At 39.8% G+C, this 16,872-nt stretch overlaps 3 protein-coding genes across 5 annotated transcripts in view; 2 read left to right on the forward strand and 1 right to left on the reverse strand.

The window, feature by feature from the left end:
• Positions 1-5,315: 5,315 nt before the first annotated feature.
• LOC123969446 (transcription factor IIIA-like) lies at positions 5,316-6,904 on the reverse strand. The gene has a single exon (XM_046046841.1). The coding sequence runs from the start codon at positions 6,760-6,762 to the stop codon at positions 5,677-5,679; it is 1,086 nt and encodes a 361-aa protein (XP_045902797.1). The 5' UTR covers positions 6,763-6,904; the 3' UTR covers positions 5,316-5,676.
• yju2b (YJU2 splicing factor homolog B) lies at positions 6,600-13,000 on the forward strand. The gene is made up of 10 exons (XM_046046840.1): positions 6,600-6,955; positions 7,676-7,726; positions 7,830-7,883; positions 7,982-8,064; positions 8,844-8,899; positions 8,993-9,053; positions 9,192-9,334; positions 9,601-9,773; positions 10,169-10,307; positions 12,095-13,000. Exons 2-10 carry the CDS (start codon positions 7,724-7,726, stop codon positions 12,604-12,606), a joined length of 1,224 nt encoding a protein of 407 aa, XP_045902796.1. The 5' UTR covers positions 6,600-6,955; positions 7,676-7,723; the 3' UTR covers positions 12,607-13,000.
• A 1,129-nt stretch (positions 13,001-14,129) lies between these two features.
• LOC123969443 (complement C3-like) overlaps positions 14,130-16,872 on the forward strand; it is a 179,287-nt gene continuing 176,544 nt past the window's right edge. For all 3 annotated transcript variants that reach the window (XM_046046837.1, XM_046046839.1, XM_046046838.1), the window contains exons 1-6: positions 14,130-14,212; positions 14,293-14,310; positions 14,402-14,437; positions 14,758-14,796; positions 15,339-15,528; positions 16,671-16,836. In XM_046046837.1, the coding sequence (XP_045902793.1) occupies positions 14,133-14,212; positions 14,293-14,310; positions 14,402-14,437; positions 14,758-14,796; positions 15,339-15,528; positions 16,671-16,836 (529 nt within the window). In that variant the 5' untranslated portion in view covers positions 14,130-14,132. The remainder of the gene's footprint in view (positions 14,213-14,292; positions 14,311-14,401; positions 14,438-14,757; positions 14,797-15,338; positions 15,529-16,670; positions 16,837-16,872) is intronic.

Here is a 16,872-nt window from a genome sequence, read left to right on the forward strand (position 1 = left end):
CGCTAGAGTCTGCTCTTCGTCTGAGCCGTCGCTCAAAATGAACCAGACACTTGTGTGTTTGTATGTCTGCGGGTGCAAGTGATGCTTAAGATGAAGACGAGTCACAACCTCCAATATATAGCCCTCGGAGATGAAGGGGGGTGAAGGGATGAGGTGAGGAGGTGTAGGGGGGAGACAGACTAACCCGTTACTTGCCAACAGACTATCCCACTCACCTGTGCCTGACAGGGAGCGTAGGAGGGCAGGCGGGAGCTTGACCCAGAATTTGTCCTGTTGGGATTATCTAATTGGTGTAAATCACTAGCTTATTGTTAAGTTTTCCCCCAGATGTTTCTTCCAGAGGATGTTGGCCCCTGGCAATATGGATTCCCAGAGGTTTGGGGCTCTTAAAAGCTGCTAAGGAGTGGACAATGATGTCACATTGATGATGCTGAGAAGAATGTGTGATAAATGAATCAGTAGATAGGTAGCTAGACAGAAACGGAAGTGGAAAGGCAGGCAAGCAGCCGAGAGATAAATTCATAGACAGAACTTTATCAATACATAAACACAAAAATTATCCATGTAGGAAATGTAAAGGAAGGAGGCAGAAAATACATTGTGAAATGTCTTATAATAGTCCCCTGTTGTATTCGGCTTTTGTCACTGATCTTATTTTAAATGTTACATCTGAGGATCAATACAGGAAAGCAAAAAAAACTTTAAAAGGTTAACCTCCAAAGAAGTAAGGGAAGTCGGGTTATAATTAGAACGCAACAGGGCCTGTTTCAGCAGACATTCCACAACGGGTGACTCGTCTTGAGCTGGTCCATAAATTGAGGGATCTCGTCAGCAATGTGTGCCTGACATGTAGAATAAGTAGAATATGCATTATGTAACGGTTATAGGGCCCAAAAAGGCAGTGAATGGAATTTGGAGTTTGCAAGAAAGTGCAACCCTCATTTAGCAACTGATGTAACCGAAATTGTGAACTGAACCCATATCAATTTGTGAGTTGCTAAACGTATTCTCTATCTGTCTTTCCTACACTAATCTACATCTGACATGATTGGTGTTGATGATGATTGATAACACAAGTGCATAGGAAATTAGCTGGTTATTTTCAAAACATTTTAGCTATAACAACAGCTTGAGTGTGCCAAATGGAAATTATTACAGTTAGTAAGTGAATGATTTTACTGGTTTCATATTGGGTAAGAGATCAAGCCAATATGGTTGTGTCATTTGACTATCACAGAGAGACATTCTTTGACTCCCTAATGCTTCCCCATGCGGTCCATTTGTAAGTTGTATTTCAAACGCTCCATGTGGCTTAGACAAACAGGAGCGGTGCATTACTAGTTACTCAGATACTAACTAATCTTGATACTTTGATGATATTTAAATATATGATTAACATAACTGTTAGCCAAGTAGCTACTTTTCTCAAACATATGTTGGATAAGTCATTAAAATAATAACAATGACAGAATTAACAATCAAAATAAGACGGGCAGGTGCATCATGAAAGTGTGAAACTAAAGATAAAAGCTAAAGAAATGTGAGCAAATGTTTGTGAAAAAGAGCAACTCAAGCAATATGTATATTGTGAAATATACACTACAATGCAGGCAATTAATGCAGTTATCATAACTATAACATTATTTCTACTGCATTTTGTTAATGCCTGACTCCTGGCTTCACTTAGTTATATTTAGACATGAGGAGTGTGTCCAATGAGACAAGATTATTTATTATATTTAAACAACCCCATTTTTCATGTATTATAGCTCTGTTGATAGGAATTACAAAGGAATCATCCCTAAATCTTGAACTAATAATGGCCCAGGAAATTTACTGCCAGGAATTTCTATAATTCTTTCAAGGATAAGGTTTTAGAGACTGCAGTAAATTAGACATTAAATTGAAAAATTACAGTGTTTTTGTAGTGAGCTCCTCCTCAGTTATAGCCTAGGAAACTCAATACATCTGACTTGAGCACATTTTCCCCCAAATACCTATGTTTCTTCATGCTTTATTTCAGTATCCTACCTATTTTCATGCATTCTGGACTACCTGTTAAATATTCACCAATAGTTTTAAGGGATGGTTTCATTTTACAGTTTTAAACTGAATGTTTTAGGATGGATCATATATACGAAAACAGCCAAACACGTACATGCCTGTAGCAATTAAGACATCCCAATTCACTTGCCCTTCATATCTTTGGACTGTGGGAGAAAACCCATGCACACACAAGGATGAAAATAAGAAAAAATCAACACCCTCTTCACATCACCATCCTCTTAACCTTCATATAAACACTAATTGAGACAACTTTATTTTCAAGAGTCACAAATGTGATGTTAATAGATTTATTTTAGGCTTAATGGCTTTAACAGGCTAATGAATGTGGGTTTTAGCACTCAAAACTGGATCACTGGACCTCTCCTAGTCCTAGTCTCCTAGCCTGGGGTTACAGTAAATATAGTGACGGTGAAGCGCCATTGAGCAAGACACAAAACTGCACCCAGTCTTGACCCAGTCTGGATCTTCTCCATGGCCTTGTTCAGACTGTAATTATACTGGGAATCTAACCCTCCGCATTTCTGCAGATACAGTAAATAAAGACCTTTGTCAACCTGAACAAGTTGAAAACAATAAGAGCTCTGCTTAACTCAGCTGTCCACAAGCAAGCAAAATCATTCACACGGACAGTTTCTATTTCCTGGTAATTTGTACAGAAAACAAAGAACACAAAAGGGCAAAGGGCCTGACACATTCCTTCCACCTCTCAAATAGACAGCAGGACAAAGGCCAAGCGAGAGATGAAAAGACAGAAGGACAGCAGAGGAGGTGGTGGGAGAAATACAGTGGAGATAGAGAAATCCCTTTGGATTACGGCCTAAAGAACCAGTCTGGAATTCAGGGTTGTCATGAGAAAAGAATGGAAAGAACGTGGCATCAATTTCTGTAAAAAAAAAAAGAAAAAAGAAAAATGAAAAAAGAAAAGAAATAAGGGATAAAAGACACAATGATTTTTATACAGTGGTAAACCTGGCCAGATCTCAAAACCTTACTGGTGCTATATACCAATCATTTTAAATGTGTCACCTATTCTTTAAGCCAAAATTGATAATCACATATTTAAAACAAAGGACAGCCTGTTTGGATTGAAATCACACAATAAGCTCTTAGATAACAACATAATATGTTTACCCATGGGATTCATTATGTGAGGATTTTTGGTGGTAGGATTTGGTGATCCACAGGCTTTTCCCCATTATCACCATGAGGTTGACATTCATGGTTTTGAGTGAAATGTGTCAATAACTATTGGATGGATCGTCCTCCACAGGATGATTTTGATTACTTTGGTGATTCCCTGACTTTTACTCTGGCACCAGAAATGTGTCCAGTACCGTGTTTTATGACCAAATACCTGCAACACTAACTCCATCAGCCTCAGCTGTACTTTGTGATGAATGCTAATTAGCAAATTTAGCACAGTTAAACCTTACACCTCCTAAATATCATGATGTTAGCTTTGTCAGCAATACTTTTCTTAAATTGTTTATATACATATATCTTACATACAACAGATTTTCACATTGATAAACATCCTCTACTGGTGGCCACAGCAACTCTAGAGGAGCAGCTGCAGATTTCATAATTTTTCCAAGGAAACAACTGCAGTTACAGTTATTGCAGGGCAGGTCGTCCCTTTATCCCCAATGGCCCAGCTTTCTCAGTAGGAACCTCGCAGCTTGTCTAACCTCTGGGCTGCTTTCTGCTCCCTACTTTTCAATCTTTTTCAAGGCATCATAGATCTTTTAGGGGAAAATCGCTCCCTCCAGCACTCTCTCCTCTGGTGCATTCCTGCACGTTCAGAACATTTATTTTGTTCTCATGAAGCAGACTTTTATTTTTTTTTTAGAATATACCGCTTCCTGTGTGTCTTTCTCTTCTATGAAAAATTAAAATAAATCCTCTACTTTGGAGGATTTATAGAACATCTAATAACCTGATCTTGCCAATTAAAATCAAACACTAATTACATCCATGCTCCTCTACGGGTGTTAGCTTATACAAAGAATATATTTCTTGATCCAGATGGAATTTTAACCACCAGAAATTACTTACTTCCTTTTTAATCCAGACAAATTCTTCATTCCAGACTTCATTTTAAAAAAAAAAACATATATATATATATATATATATATATCATACTTAAACCTGCTGTACCTTATCTAATGTTTAAAAAAACATTTTATGTAGCCTGTAACCATTTTTTACCTAATCTGTTCACAGGCAGCCAGACAGCTGATGCTCCGGCATGAATCCAGACTTGGCTAAATGTAGCCTGAGTTCATGCCAAAACTGATATGAAGTGATGGAAATAGAACAGGAACAATATCTATTTATACATGAACTGCTAAAAGTATGGAAAATCTGAGATGTAAAGGTTAAAAATAAGCTGGCCAAACAAAGGACACCAGTTAAAGTTTACAAAAGAAAGCTGAAAATGTGTAGTTTGTAGAAACAAATGTTGACTCATGAGACGACACAGCAATTACACTGCAGTGTTACAAAGAGCGGTCAGTATCTCTGCAGCAGTCTAATCAAGGCAAATCTGAGCATTTGTACCACATGCTGAATTCAGGTTTTATGACTTAAAAAGCCATGTAAGAAGAGGAAATGATTACGTTACATTCAAACTGTACAAATACTCATTGGATGAGGTCTGCTGTGCATTCCTGGGTGAGCTGGTCAGACAGTCAGTCCATATAGGGCTCGTCTGAGCAGAGCAGGGCAGGAATGTAGGGAGCAGGCTTCTAGTAACGGGAAATATTCAGAGAGGATTTAACCTTGGAATCTCAAACTTGTATGGAGCTGCTCCTGTTAATGCTGTAAATCTGATGGTCAGAGCTGAGACACTCCACCATGTGTCATAAAGGCACAAGAATCTGCAGGTTTTCATTCCAGCCGATCCTTCACTAACACACCCTCTTGTGGTCGCAGATGTTTGGATGAAGATTGCTCTACATGTACTTACACACCATTCCAAGAACAATATACAGGAAGATAGAAATAAACATACAGCTAAACAAGGACAACAAAGCTGAAAATAAACAGAACTATATACTGTTCACATATATAATAATAATAATAATAATACACATTAGTAAAAGATCCTGCCAGACATTTTGTAAATGTAAAATGGCCAAATTTTTATCATTTTATGGATTTAAACTGCCAAAATGCATCATATCAAAACATGTTTTTTTTACCCACATTAGGCCTAATGGACTAGAACAGAATATTCAGACACAAAATACATTCATCAAGGCATCCACAGGTTTAATTTAGACACAACAATGTCTTACTGCAATGTTTTATTTTCTGACATTTTACAAAAAAAACATTTACAACATAGACGGTTTATTTTCTTAAATTTATAATGGCACAAATATACTGGATTTATTGGCTCCAGAAAATCAACAAAAGTCCACCAGAAATAGTTTAAGTACAGAGTATAACTGAAAATGATGCCAACAAGATTTGATTCCAAGAAAGTGGTGGACTAAATTTACACAACATAAAGAACTCCAACTACCGAGGTAGAAAAGATAATACATCATAAATGCTCTTTTCTAGTGCCGGCTGTCTTCAAAATGTTCATATGAATTCCTTTATTTAAGCCTTCATGGTCAGAGGTGTAGTTAGGGCATTAGTAAGTCCATGTGTGTCCACACCAGGGCTGCACAGCAAGGACGTGTCCTGCAGGAGGGACACCAACTCAACCGGACCAGGTGGATCAGTCTTTTGAGCAGACTCTCTAATGGATTCAGGTTCCCTGCGCTTTTTCCTGACCACTCTCTTTGTTTCGCTGTAACCACTTAACCTGGAAGCAAGAGATCTTTTGGGTCCAGGCTTCTTTAGCTTCTTTCTGTCAGGGTCATGGACAATGCTGTGGCGCTGGAGGCTCTGCCTCATGGCAAAGGTCTTCCTGCAGCCTGCATGGGTACAGGCAAAGGGCCGCAGCTCCTCGTGGAAGGAGCTGATGTGGCTCTCCAGGTTGAAGGTTGTGGTAAATGATCTGTCACAGCCCTCCCGGGGGCACCTGAGGACCACCCGCATCTCAGAGTGGACCTGCTGATGCTGCTGCAGGAACCAGGAGTCCCTAAATACCTTGTTACACTGGTCACATTTCACAATGAGCCTGTGCTGCTCCTTCCTGTGCTTCAGGTAGTCCGTCCAGGTCTTTCCTATGAAGCTGCAGCCGTCCTCTGCGCAGGGGTACCCTTTATGCACCTTCTCGTGTCGTTTCAGCTTGCTGGGGAAGGTGAATCGCATCTGGCAGCCTTCATAAGTGCACGGGTAAGGGGGCAGCTGGGTGTGCTGCTCACACATGTGGGACTTTAGCTGCTTGTTCTTCTTGAACTCGAGCGTGCAGCCTTCAAACTTGCAAACATACTTCTTTTGGTCTTGGGTGTGAACACGGCTGATGTGTCTGTTCCGGTTTGCGTTGGTGGTGAAGGCCTCCGTACAGCCATCCTCGGTGCAGTGAAAAGGCTTCACACCGCTGTGAGTGAGCTCATGTCGCGACAGGTGGTAAGGACTACAGAAGGACTTGCCGCAGCCATCGTGCTCACACGAGTACGGCTTGATCCCCGTGTGTTTACACAAGTGAACGTCCAGTTTCCACTGTTTGTTATAAGCCGCCGGACAGTCGGGAAACGAGCAGATGTAACGTTTCTGCGGCTCCGTTTTAGTTTTCATATCTGCGGTGTTAACATACGACAGCGAACACACGTAGAAAATATTTTCCCCTGGCGTCTGCTGCTCCGAGCACGTTTTCCGTCTTCACACCGGTATTACCCACAATCCTCTGCAACGTGACGCAACTTCCGAAACCTGAACGTTATGCTCTGGTGTTTAGCTGATGGTTACTTGTGCAGCTACAAGAGCATTTGTAAGTATCTTTTATGTTTGTGCTGAAGAGTAAACATGACAGCAGCGCGTTTAAAATGAGTTTGTTTGCAGTTGTCATTTAGCTACATGTTTGCCATATTAACACGAAGAGGTCGCAAACGTTACATAGCTAATGCTAATGTTAGCTTGCTATTAGCTCCGATGCGTTGTCACACCAAACTCTATGCAAAATATGGCAGTTTAATAATTTCATATATCTTATAAAACAATGTGAGGGTTTACGGTCCACACACACACACCTCACTAACCTATCAGAAAAGAAGCGAAAGAAGGTACCAGTATTTAGCCAAACAAAGTTGTTGTTGCTAACTTAACTGTTTCCACGGCGTTGTGTATAACTTAACGTTATAACTAACGTACGTTGTTTACACGTTTTTAACGTTAACTAACTAAATAAGTAAATTTGTTGAAGGATTGCGTTTTTAAGTTTCTAAGAAGATAAAGTTGTTTCTCTTGTGTTCTGTTAGCAAATTAAACAAGGTACTTAGACAACAAAGTTAAGGGAAATCAGCCAACGTATCGTTAACCAAGGTGAATGTGAAAGAGCAGATAAAATAGAAACACCTACAACACCCTAACCTTAACCTTAGTTTTAGCTGGCTGGACTTAAACTGGCAACTAAGTGTATATAACTTTGTTTTTACATGTAACCAAAGAGCTTTACAGTATGATGTCAGTGACATTACCTTTTTTTTTTCAGGTGAAAAAAGGGTGAATCCATTACTGGTGTGGAGATCCAGGTGTCACTATGGTAAGCAGTGATGTATATAATCGGTCTGTCAAGATACAGATAATCACAATAACTTATGTTGTACTCTTTACTAACAAAGACCCCTGTACTGTTTCTGTGATAGGGTGAAAGAAAAGGAACAAACAAGTACTACCCTCCAGATTTTGATCCGGCCAAGGTGCGTATGATCCCGCAGACCAGTATGTGTCACTGTTTTTAGTTCAGCTTTTGTGTGTGAATATACTGACTTACACTGCTGTCATTCTTTATCTTTAGCATGGATCCCTCAATGGCTATCATAACACCCACGCTCTGCGGGAGAGGGCCAGGAAACTGTCCCAGGGCATTCTCATTATCAGGTTAGTACACAGAAATAATTAATGATTATCATTTGCAATCCAGGTACTGACATGTTATCGAACAGGTACATTTATTTCAATATATTTATTATCATATTTATTAGAGAGATGCAACTAACGACTATTTTGATAAACGATTAATCTCTCGATTATTGAAACGAATAATCGAAAAGTAGACCTTAGAAAGACAGAGATGGGAAGTAATGGAACTTGGTGCTGAACACAATGACGCTATGTGTGTGTATGTATATGTGTATGTATGTATATGTGTGTGTGTGTGTGTGTATATATATATATATATGTATATATATATATATATATATATATATATATATATATATATATATATATATATAAATAAAAGAAAGGAATAACTTAATGCATTACATTTGCCAAATTTACAAGAGGGGACCAATAATAATGATTTTGTAGTAGACAGTGTTTCACAAAGTATATAGTTTCCCCAAACTCAACAACTCACAAAACTCTGTGATTTTAGGTGTTAATACTATCACTTCACTCCGTTAAGCTGATGGTATCACTACAGCCCGATGACGTCATGGACAAATCAATTCTTAAATTCGTTGGCAACAACGTCGATTAGTTGTTTCACCCCTAATATTTATACAAACAAATGACAGGCAGAAATGCTACAGTGCATCTGTAAAGAAGACCTTAAAAAGAAAGAGATGGGAAGTAATGGAACTTTTAATCCCTGAATTGGTGTTTTTCATTGTTTTCAACAAACAAGTGTTTTAACTGACTGTTTGTTCATTAAGGTTTGAGATGCCCTACAACATCTGGTGTGATGGCTGCAAAAATCACATTGGCATGGGTAAGTTTGAAGAACAACTTTTAAGTAGGATCGGTCTCACAGTCTGATACAATGTCTTTTCATATCCATGACACAAATGTTCTGCATGTGCAGGGGTCCGCTACAATGCTGAGAAGAAGAAAGTGGGGAACTACTACACCACGCCAATCTACAGGTAAACACAGATGGACTGGGTTGACTGTTAATGTGAACTTTATATTCTAAGCTTGTGGTGCAGTTTATGATATCTCCTTAAACAACAGAAAATCATCATGGACCTCTGACCTCTAAAAGTTTTTGTCTACTCAACCAGGTTTAGGATGAAGTGCCATCTGTGTGTCAACTACATCGAGATGCAGACAGATCCGGCGACCTGCGATTATGTAATAGTATCTGGGGCAAACAGGAAGGAGGAACGCTGGGACATGGCTGAAAATGAACAGATACTCACCACAGGTAAAGGATACATTTGCGTTTGCTTTGTTTCTTGATGGTGTAATTTAGGCCGGAAATCAGCCCCGTGACCATTAAACGTAGGTTTTCCTTTTTGAACATGCAGTGTAAAGTGCACAGCCCATCACAAACTGAAAATTTGTCTTTATGTTCTCACAGCTATGAGGTTATAAAGAGTCTTCCAGATTTTTTTTTTTTATAAAGGTGGAGATAATTGATTTTTCTTTTGTCTGTATGTTTTCTGTTTCTAATCAATTCAATCTGTACAGAGCGGACGGAGAAGGAGAAACTGGAGACAGATGCCATGTTTAAACTGGACCATGGTGGGAAAGACAAGGAGAAGTTTAAGAAGGCTCTGCCTTCTTTGTCAGAGATTCAAGACTACCAGTCCAGCTGGAAGGACGACTTTCAGCTCAACAGTACCCTCCGCAGGAAGTTCAGGGTAGGATAGTGCCCTGTTGTGTTGGTAACTGCTTTATTATCATTACATTCATCATCAGTTGTTTTCACTATCTTTCTCTGAAATGTGCCTTTGCATTGATAAATTGGCTAATTAAAGTTGTGTTAACCTGCAGTACCACAGTATTTTTTCCTAATGTGTATTGTTCTATAAAATCCACTACAATTATTGCATGCCTGTCGTTCTCACACATCATCCTATGTACATGGGAGTAAGTAGGTTTTTGCAAAAACTACAATTTTAAAGATGACAAAATAATCACCAGAAAATGACTTCAAGCAGCACATGAAGCAGTAATTCCAGGTTCAGATTTCTTGACGTTATTTGAGATTGTATTGCACACTAAACTGACGTCGCTGATTTAATTTGCGGGGCAGACGGAGAAGAAAGTTCTGGCTGATCAAGAGGAGAAGGACAACACAGTCAGGATGAGGACCAACCTGTCCATACCATTGCTGCCAGAGAAGGAGGAGGACAAGAAACTGGCAGCACTGCTCACCTACCAGGCACCTGACTGTACGTAACAGATACAGGGTCTAAACTCACAAACACACTGTTCAAATACATTTGCGAACATCTATGCACCATCACCGTCTTTAAGAGAAATATGATGGCTGACATAAGCAGCTCTTTAAATTGAATTCTTCAAATGGGGCAGACCAGCTTATTCTTGTACGTGTCAGGTTACATGCTGCAAGTTTTTCTAACTGGAAGGATTTTATAAAAATGCATATTCGGAAGACCCTTTTAGAACAAAATGTAGATGTAGTGTGTTATCTGGACCTGGAAACACATCATATTTTTGAGAAACTTCACATTTACAAACCCACCTGAACCCCATCCAGACAGCACACATGGACAAAGTCTGCACAATTGTTTATTTCTTTTTTTTTTATTTCAGTCTATATAATTATATATATATATATATATAATATAATATAATAATTACTTCACTTGCATTGATGTAATGGAGATGTAAAACGCCCCTCAGTAAAAATGCAGTACATCTTACCGCAACACCAGACTACAGCTTCCAAAATGAACATCAAGTTCAATCAACACGTTTTCTAGAAACAGAACATTTTTCAGGGCACTTAATTGTTTTTTGCTAGTTTTACGTAATAAGCTGGCAAAAGAATGTACGAGGGCCGGTGTCCACCAAAGTGTTTTTTTCTGACGCCAGCGTCTATTTTCAATTCATTGCAATGGGAGCACCGCGTTTTTCCAAGCTGGTAAAAAACGCCAGCAGCGTGACGAGGCGCTGAGTGTTTTTTTTTCTAGTCGGCGAGAGTTGAAAAATGTTCAACTTTGGGGAAAAACGCTGCGCTCGTCACTTGTCACTTTTTACCCAGCCGTCCAATTACAGTGCAGAAGGGGCGGGACACACACCGCACTGAGCACATCCGATCTTGAACGAAACGATGTGCCTACTCGCGGAGGTGTTTCCTCGCCCGCAAAATCTCATAAAATCCACGTACGGAGAGTCTGTGCTCATGTTTCAGCCTTCTCTTCATGCAGAGCAAGGGCCAGAGCAAGTAGGCCTACATATGTGGTGACATTTTTACATTCAGTGAAATTTAAGTTGCCCACCGTACTTGCAGCACATCGCCTCCACAGACATTGCGTATCATAGCAACCACAGTGTCTCAAAAAAAAAACCCCCTGCGCCTTCAAAACGCACCCTAGGGCTCCCAGCTAGGCGTTTTCAGAAGAGCAGGTGGCGTTATCAGCTGGTAAAAAACGCTTTGGTGGACATGGGCCTTGTATTAACAAAAAAAAGCTGCTGCATCAAAATAAATAAAATAATTGTGATAGAAAATCATAGGAAACATTTGTCTAATTTTTACTATGGTGCAACAGTAAAGAGAAAAATGAAAACAACTGAAAAAAATACCCATGTTAAAGCTACAGTGTATGATTTGGCCAAAATATATAGCTGAGCCTTGTCATCAAACTGGTCTCCCTCAGTCTCGTAGGCTGTGTTTGACCCTGGTCTGCACGGTTCCAGACCAGGTGCTGGTGCCCATTCTTGACTCAGCCAATAACATAATAGCTAACTGAGCTAAATAGCCAATGGCAGACACATTAGACCTCTTTAAGAAAGCCTATCTTGTCAAATCCTATATCCTCTTCACTACTTTTGCTTTTTCGCATGGCCAAACTTTTAAATTCTAATGGGACCAAAAACATTCTCTTTTTGCAAATGTTAAGAACAGATTAAATATATTTTTAATATATTTACTTTACTTGTATGTAAACAGAGCTTGAATTCTAATATTAACACGGCTTCCCTCCCTAATCAGCCTATGACGACAAGCAGCACAGCAAGCGGAAAGAGATCTCCTCTCGTTCGTGGTTCAACTCCACCTCAGCCACACCAGGAAGTGCAGCAGGCAGTCTGCTCCATAAGCTTGGCCTGCAGGGGAAAGAAGCAGCAGTGGCCAAAGCCCTGGGCTCCTCACACAGCCCCTTGATCCGCAAACGCACAGGAGGACTGGGAATTAAAACTGAACCCTGCGCCACCATCACTCGCAGGAAGTCATACCCTGAAATCAACACATGTGATGGAGAGATTTCAAAGGTCGCACAAAGAGAGGAAGCCCCAAGTATAGCCACTACAAAAGTGGGACAGGAGGTAACAGAGACAAATGACAGTGGCTTCAGGGAGGCACTTGCCAAAACCACAGAGGAAGCAGATGAAGGACTGACGAAGGACTTTGGGAAGGAGAAGGAACAGTACAGAAGTTTGGGAGCCGTCACATCTCTGGTGGCAGACTACAGCGACTCAGATTCAGACCCTGGACAATGCGGCTGAATGATAATCATTTTGTAAGAGTTAAACACAAACTGAAAATGCTTGTGAGAGCTGCAGACATCTGCTTTAACATGTGTTGCCGTGCACTTGTGAAAACAGTTGTGTTAACTCGTCTATCTGGTCACAATGGAAATATTTTGTTTTCTAACACAAAATGTGTGAAATAAGATTTTAGTTTTAAGCTTGGCGGCCTGCAGAAATCATTGAATGTGTCATATGATATTGATCCAGTCTGTTAATAAGGACTAAGTGCAAATGCTGAAAACCCAGCTTAAAATGTTATTAGTTTTTTAGATTTCTACATATCTGTGGACTGATGACAACACTGTCAGACACCTTGTAAAAGTAAATGCAAAATACTGTGTAATACCATTAAAACTGTTATTTGAGTTGAGTTTGTTATCTGAACATTGTAAACTGTTGCAGCCTTTTGCTGTACCCCACCCTCAACCAGTGGTGAACATCATGTTTTTGACTCTGGTGAAGAATCAAAGAGCAAAGCTGCTAACCTACTTTCATTTAACATACACCGAGACGGCAGAGAGTACATGTTGTCCACTAACGGTATCTCCTGTAAAACAGAAACAATGCCACCTAAAAACATTTTGAGTAATGATTACAAAAATAAGTAAATCTAGTTTTCACCAAGAACCTTAATGTCCAGTGCAGTTCATAGTATTTTTCTTTTGTGAGTGATCTGAAAACTTCACTGCATGTTACAGACACTGCTTTAAGCTGGGTGTTTTTTGTGTTAAAGGTCATGCATACCCACACAGGTTCAGTTGTTGTTACTGATTAGACCTCTGCTCTGTTGAAGTTGAGAAGCGCAATGCTCGAATTACATGTCACAAAACTCTATGTACTAATAAGAATGATTAGTTGTCCCACCGTAAGAAGTTCAACACCGCTAACGGCGAAGTGATAGAGATGCAAATCAACCACAGTCGGAACACGCACACACAGTCCAGAGAGGAGTTCTAATCATGCAGAACAGTGTGTGTGATGTGGGTATTTAGGGGCTTAAACAACTTTCAGGACGCACACTTGAAATGGTCTTTACCTCAAATCGCTCTGGAATTAGTAAACCTGCTGCAGTGGCACTGTTGTATGGAAGATAAAGAATAGTTAAATCACAGGCAGCTAATGTAGCAGTGGCATTGCTCTTTAGAGAGCACTGTTTGGGATGAGGATGAAAGATGAAATGAAGAAAACTCGGAAGTGTATTTGTCCTTTCGGAATCTTTTCGAAGTTTTTATATGTGTATCTGAAATAACAGTTTTTTCCCATTTTAATGCTGATTCCTTATAGTTTGGGAACAGGTTGCATGTGAGAGCTTGCTGACCAGCAAACCTGGAGTCTGTTATTTCAGTCCGGTCCTTATTATTGATCTGAAACCATGGCCCCTCTTCTTCCTGTTGACTGTACAGTGTCTGATGTGGTAGGAGGGGGGGGGGTTTGGGGTCTGCTATAGAAGTTGACCATCTCGTCCTGTGGCCACAGTCCACTGAGGCTACCACTCAGTCAACATGAGTCAGTGGATGCTACAGGGCATTTTATTTTTCGTGCTTCTCTGCAACTGCGATGGACAGACAGAAAGTAAAAGAAGGTAAGTTTTTGTTGACTGCTTACTTAGGACAATTTACACCTTTGAAGTTGTGTTTACTAATGAAGTTGTGTTATTTACAGGTTACCCTGGCGACACAGGTATGAGTGTGAGTGTGCGTACGCATAGAGATCATGTATGCGGTTGCAACCTGTGACAGCTTAAGTTATTATTTCTGATTCTGCTCCCCAGATTTGTCTCAGCAGAAACATTCTTTGATATGCACGGGTAAGTTACCAAAGCTGGACTTAACGGATGAAAGAAAGAAATACAGTTTAAAAATTTCTTTTCTTATCATGTTGAAGAATGAATGATGGGATACACTGTGTTTGACACAAACAGATTAAAAATGACAAATTCCTGCTTCTTTTGTTTTAAGTTAGTACAAGAGTGTCACTTCCTTTTCCCTTCTTGTTGTAATTTCCATATGTCGCCATAGCCCACTGAAACTAAATACCACCTGACTTTTAATGCTCTGCTTCAATTTGCAGGGTTGTGTCATGACGAATCTATCATGATGAAATTAATACTTGTCCTGTTTTTTGCAGCGCTGCAGACCCAGGGGTCTCAATTAGTTCTGCACCGAGGTACAGTTGTCAATAATACAACAGTCAAACAGAATAGTACTACTAACTGAGGACTGGGTTAAGTTTTACTCCAACCTAACCTCTGTTGTAACCTTCTGTAACCTTCTGACATCTTATCACTCATCAATTCTTTCTCTTTGCTTGCCCTTCACAAGCTTTGCAGTGTGCCTGTTATCTTTCAAAACACAATGTTACACATTTAAGTATTGTTTGTTTTTAGTGGTAATAGTTGCACAGCAGCAGCTGTGGCCTAACAGTAGCAGCAGTATTCAGGGTCAGAGAGAATGAGTCCAAGTTCCTCCTTCACCTGAAACATTTGGCCATGTTTCTATTGAATTAATTCAGTTAACTGTTTCAATATATTTTCTATTAATGTTATGTATCTAAATGCTGATTTAAAAGCCTTCACAACATTTCCAGGAATATAAATGTGATTGGGAAGTATTGACGTAGTAGATGTATCAGTAGTTAGTCAAGTAGTACTAATGACAATGAAAGTAGTAGTAGTACTTCATGCCTCAGGTTGTGGTGTTTTCCTGCAGGTTCACCCTTCTGGCTCCAGATCTGCTGAGGACAGACAGCCAGGAGAACATCTACCTACAGGCAGACGGTCTATCCAACCCCATCACTGTCTCCATCTCTATCCAGGACTTCAGTAAGACTGCCACACTCCTCCAGGACTCTGTCACACTCAATGTGGAAAATGGATACCACATTCTCAAATCCATACAGGTGACTCACCAGGGTCATAACTTAAGGTGCCTAGGTCTAGTTCAAAGAGACATGAGGGTGTTTTGGCAAAAACTTAATTTGTCTTAAATTAGGGTAGAAGGTAGATTCAAAGTTCATAGAAATGCATTTGTGTTGTCTTTGTAATATCACAACTATGGACCTAATCTGAGTGCTTGAAAATGAAAGGAAGTCTGCATTTTCTTCCAATTGTTTTTCCTCACTGTAAAAGTTATTTGATGTGTGTAACTGATAAGAAACTTTATCAGGTGAGGTTTATGCCTTTGAATTTTTGGATAAATAAAGGTAAATTTAGGCCAAAATCATTACTACTGTCTCATGTGAATGCCATTAGATGGATTTATTAGCTTTGCAATGCTGATACATTTTGAATTTAGCATTCAAATGCTAGATCAGAGCAGAAAAATGCAGTCGCATACAGCATCACTTAATTCATCCTGATTAGAAAACTGCAGATGTTGTTGCTAATATATAGCCCCACACTGATATGAAAACATACACATTGAAAAGCAAAACAAGTAGCAGGGATGTGCCCTCTGTTTAAGTGTAGTTCTCCCACTTGATTTAAAACATATCAGGTAGGGTTTATGCCTTTGAATGTAGACTGAATTTAGGTGGCTCCTGTTATCAACCAACTCATCTTTAGAGAAGCATTATAATAAGGGCCTGATCAGTTTGCTGTGTTATTCATGCTAAAATGTCAAAAATATATGTATTGGCACGACATTCGAGTGTTTGCACCAAAACGTTGTGTCACTGCCACAGGTCAGTAACCATGAGCTTACTGACCTGCGCAATGAGAAACCGAGCTTTGTAGTGAAAGAGCACACCATTCCCAACCGTCCACAAGAGAAATTGGGTTTCTCTAATCCCCTACCTGATTACGTAAAGTTTGTGCCTCTTCACATGACACCAATCAGGTTAAAAATGAAATCAGGTTACTGCAGAAAGTAATCTGTTTACTTAAGTTCATCCAAACACATTGATTGCTGTCACATGACATAAACAACAGAAAGACTGACCAATTAAGAGCAGCAGGTTAGAGATCAGGCATCTTTATCAGGACTGGTACTGACAGAGGCCTTTCCTTATTCATCCTGTATCTCAATCTCATTTCATCCCAGCTTCCCTCGAATCAGTTGAATCGTGAAGAGAAGAAGAACAAGTTTGTGCATCTGAAGGTGAACTTTGAGGGCTTCCACTATGAGGAGAGGGTACTCATGGTGTCCTTTCACTCTGGATACATCTTCATCCAGACAGACAAACCCATCTATAACCCTGGAGACACTGGTGAGAAGTGAAGATGACTCATACCACCCACCAAAC

Source organism: Micropterus dolomieu, linkage group LG04 (genome assembly GCF_021292245.1).
Source record: "Micropterus dolomieu isolate WLL.071019.BEF.003 ecotype Adirondacks linkage group LG04, ASM2129224v1, whole genome shotgun sequence".
NCBI lineage: Eukaryota > Metazoa > Chordata > Actinopteri > Centrarchiformes > Centrarchidae > Micropterus > Micropterus dolomieu.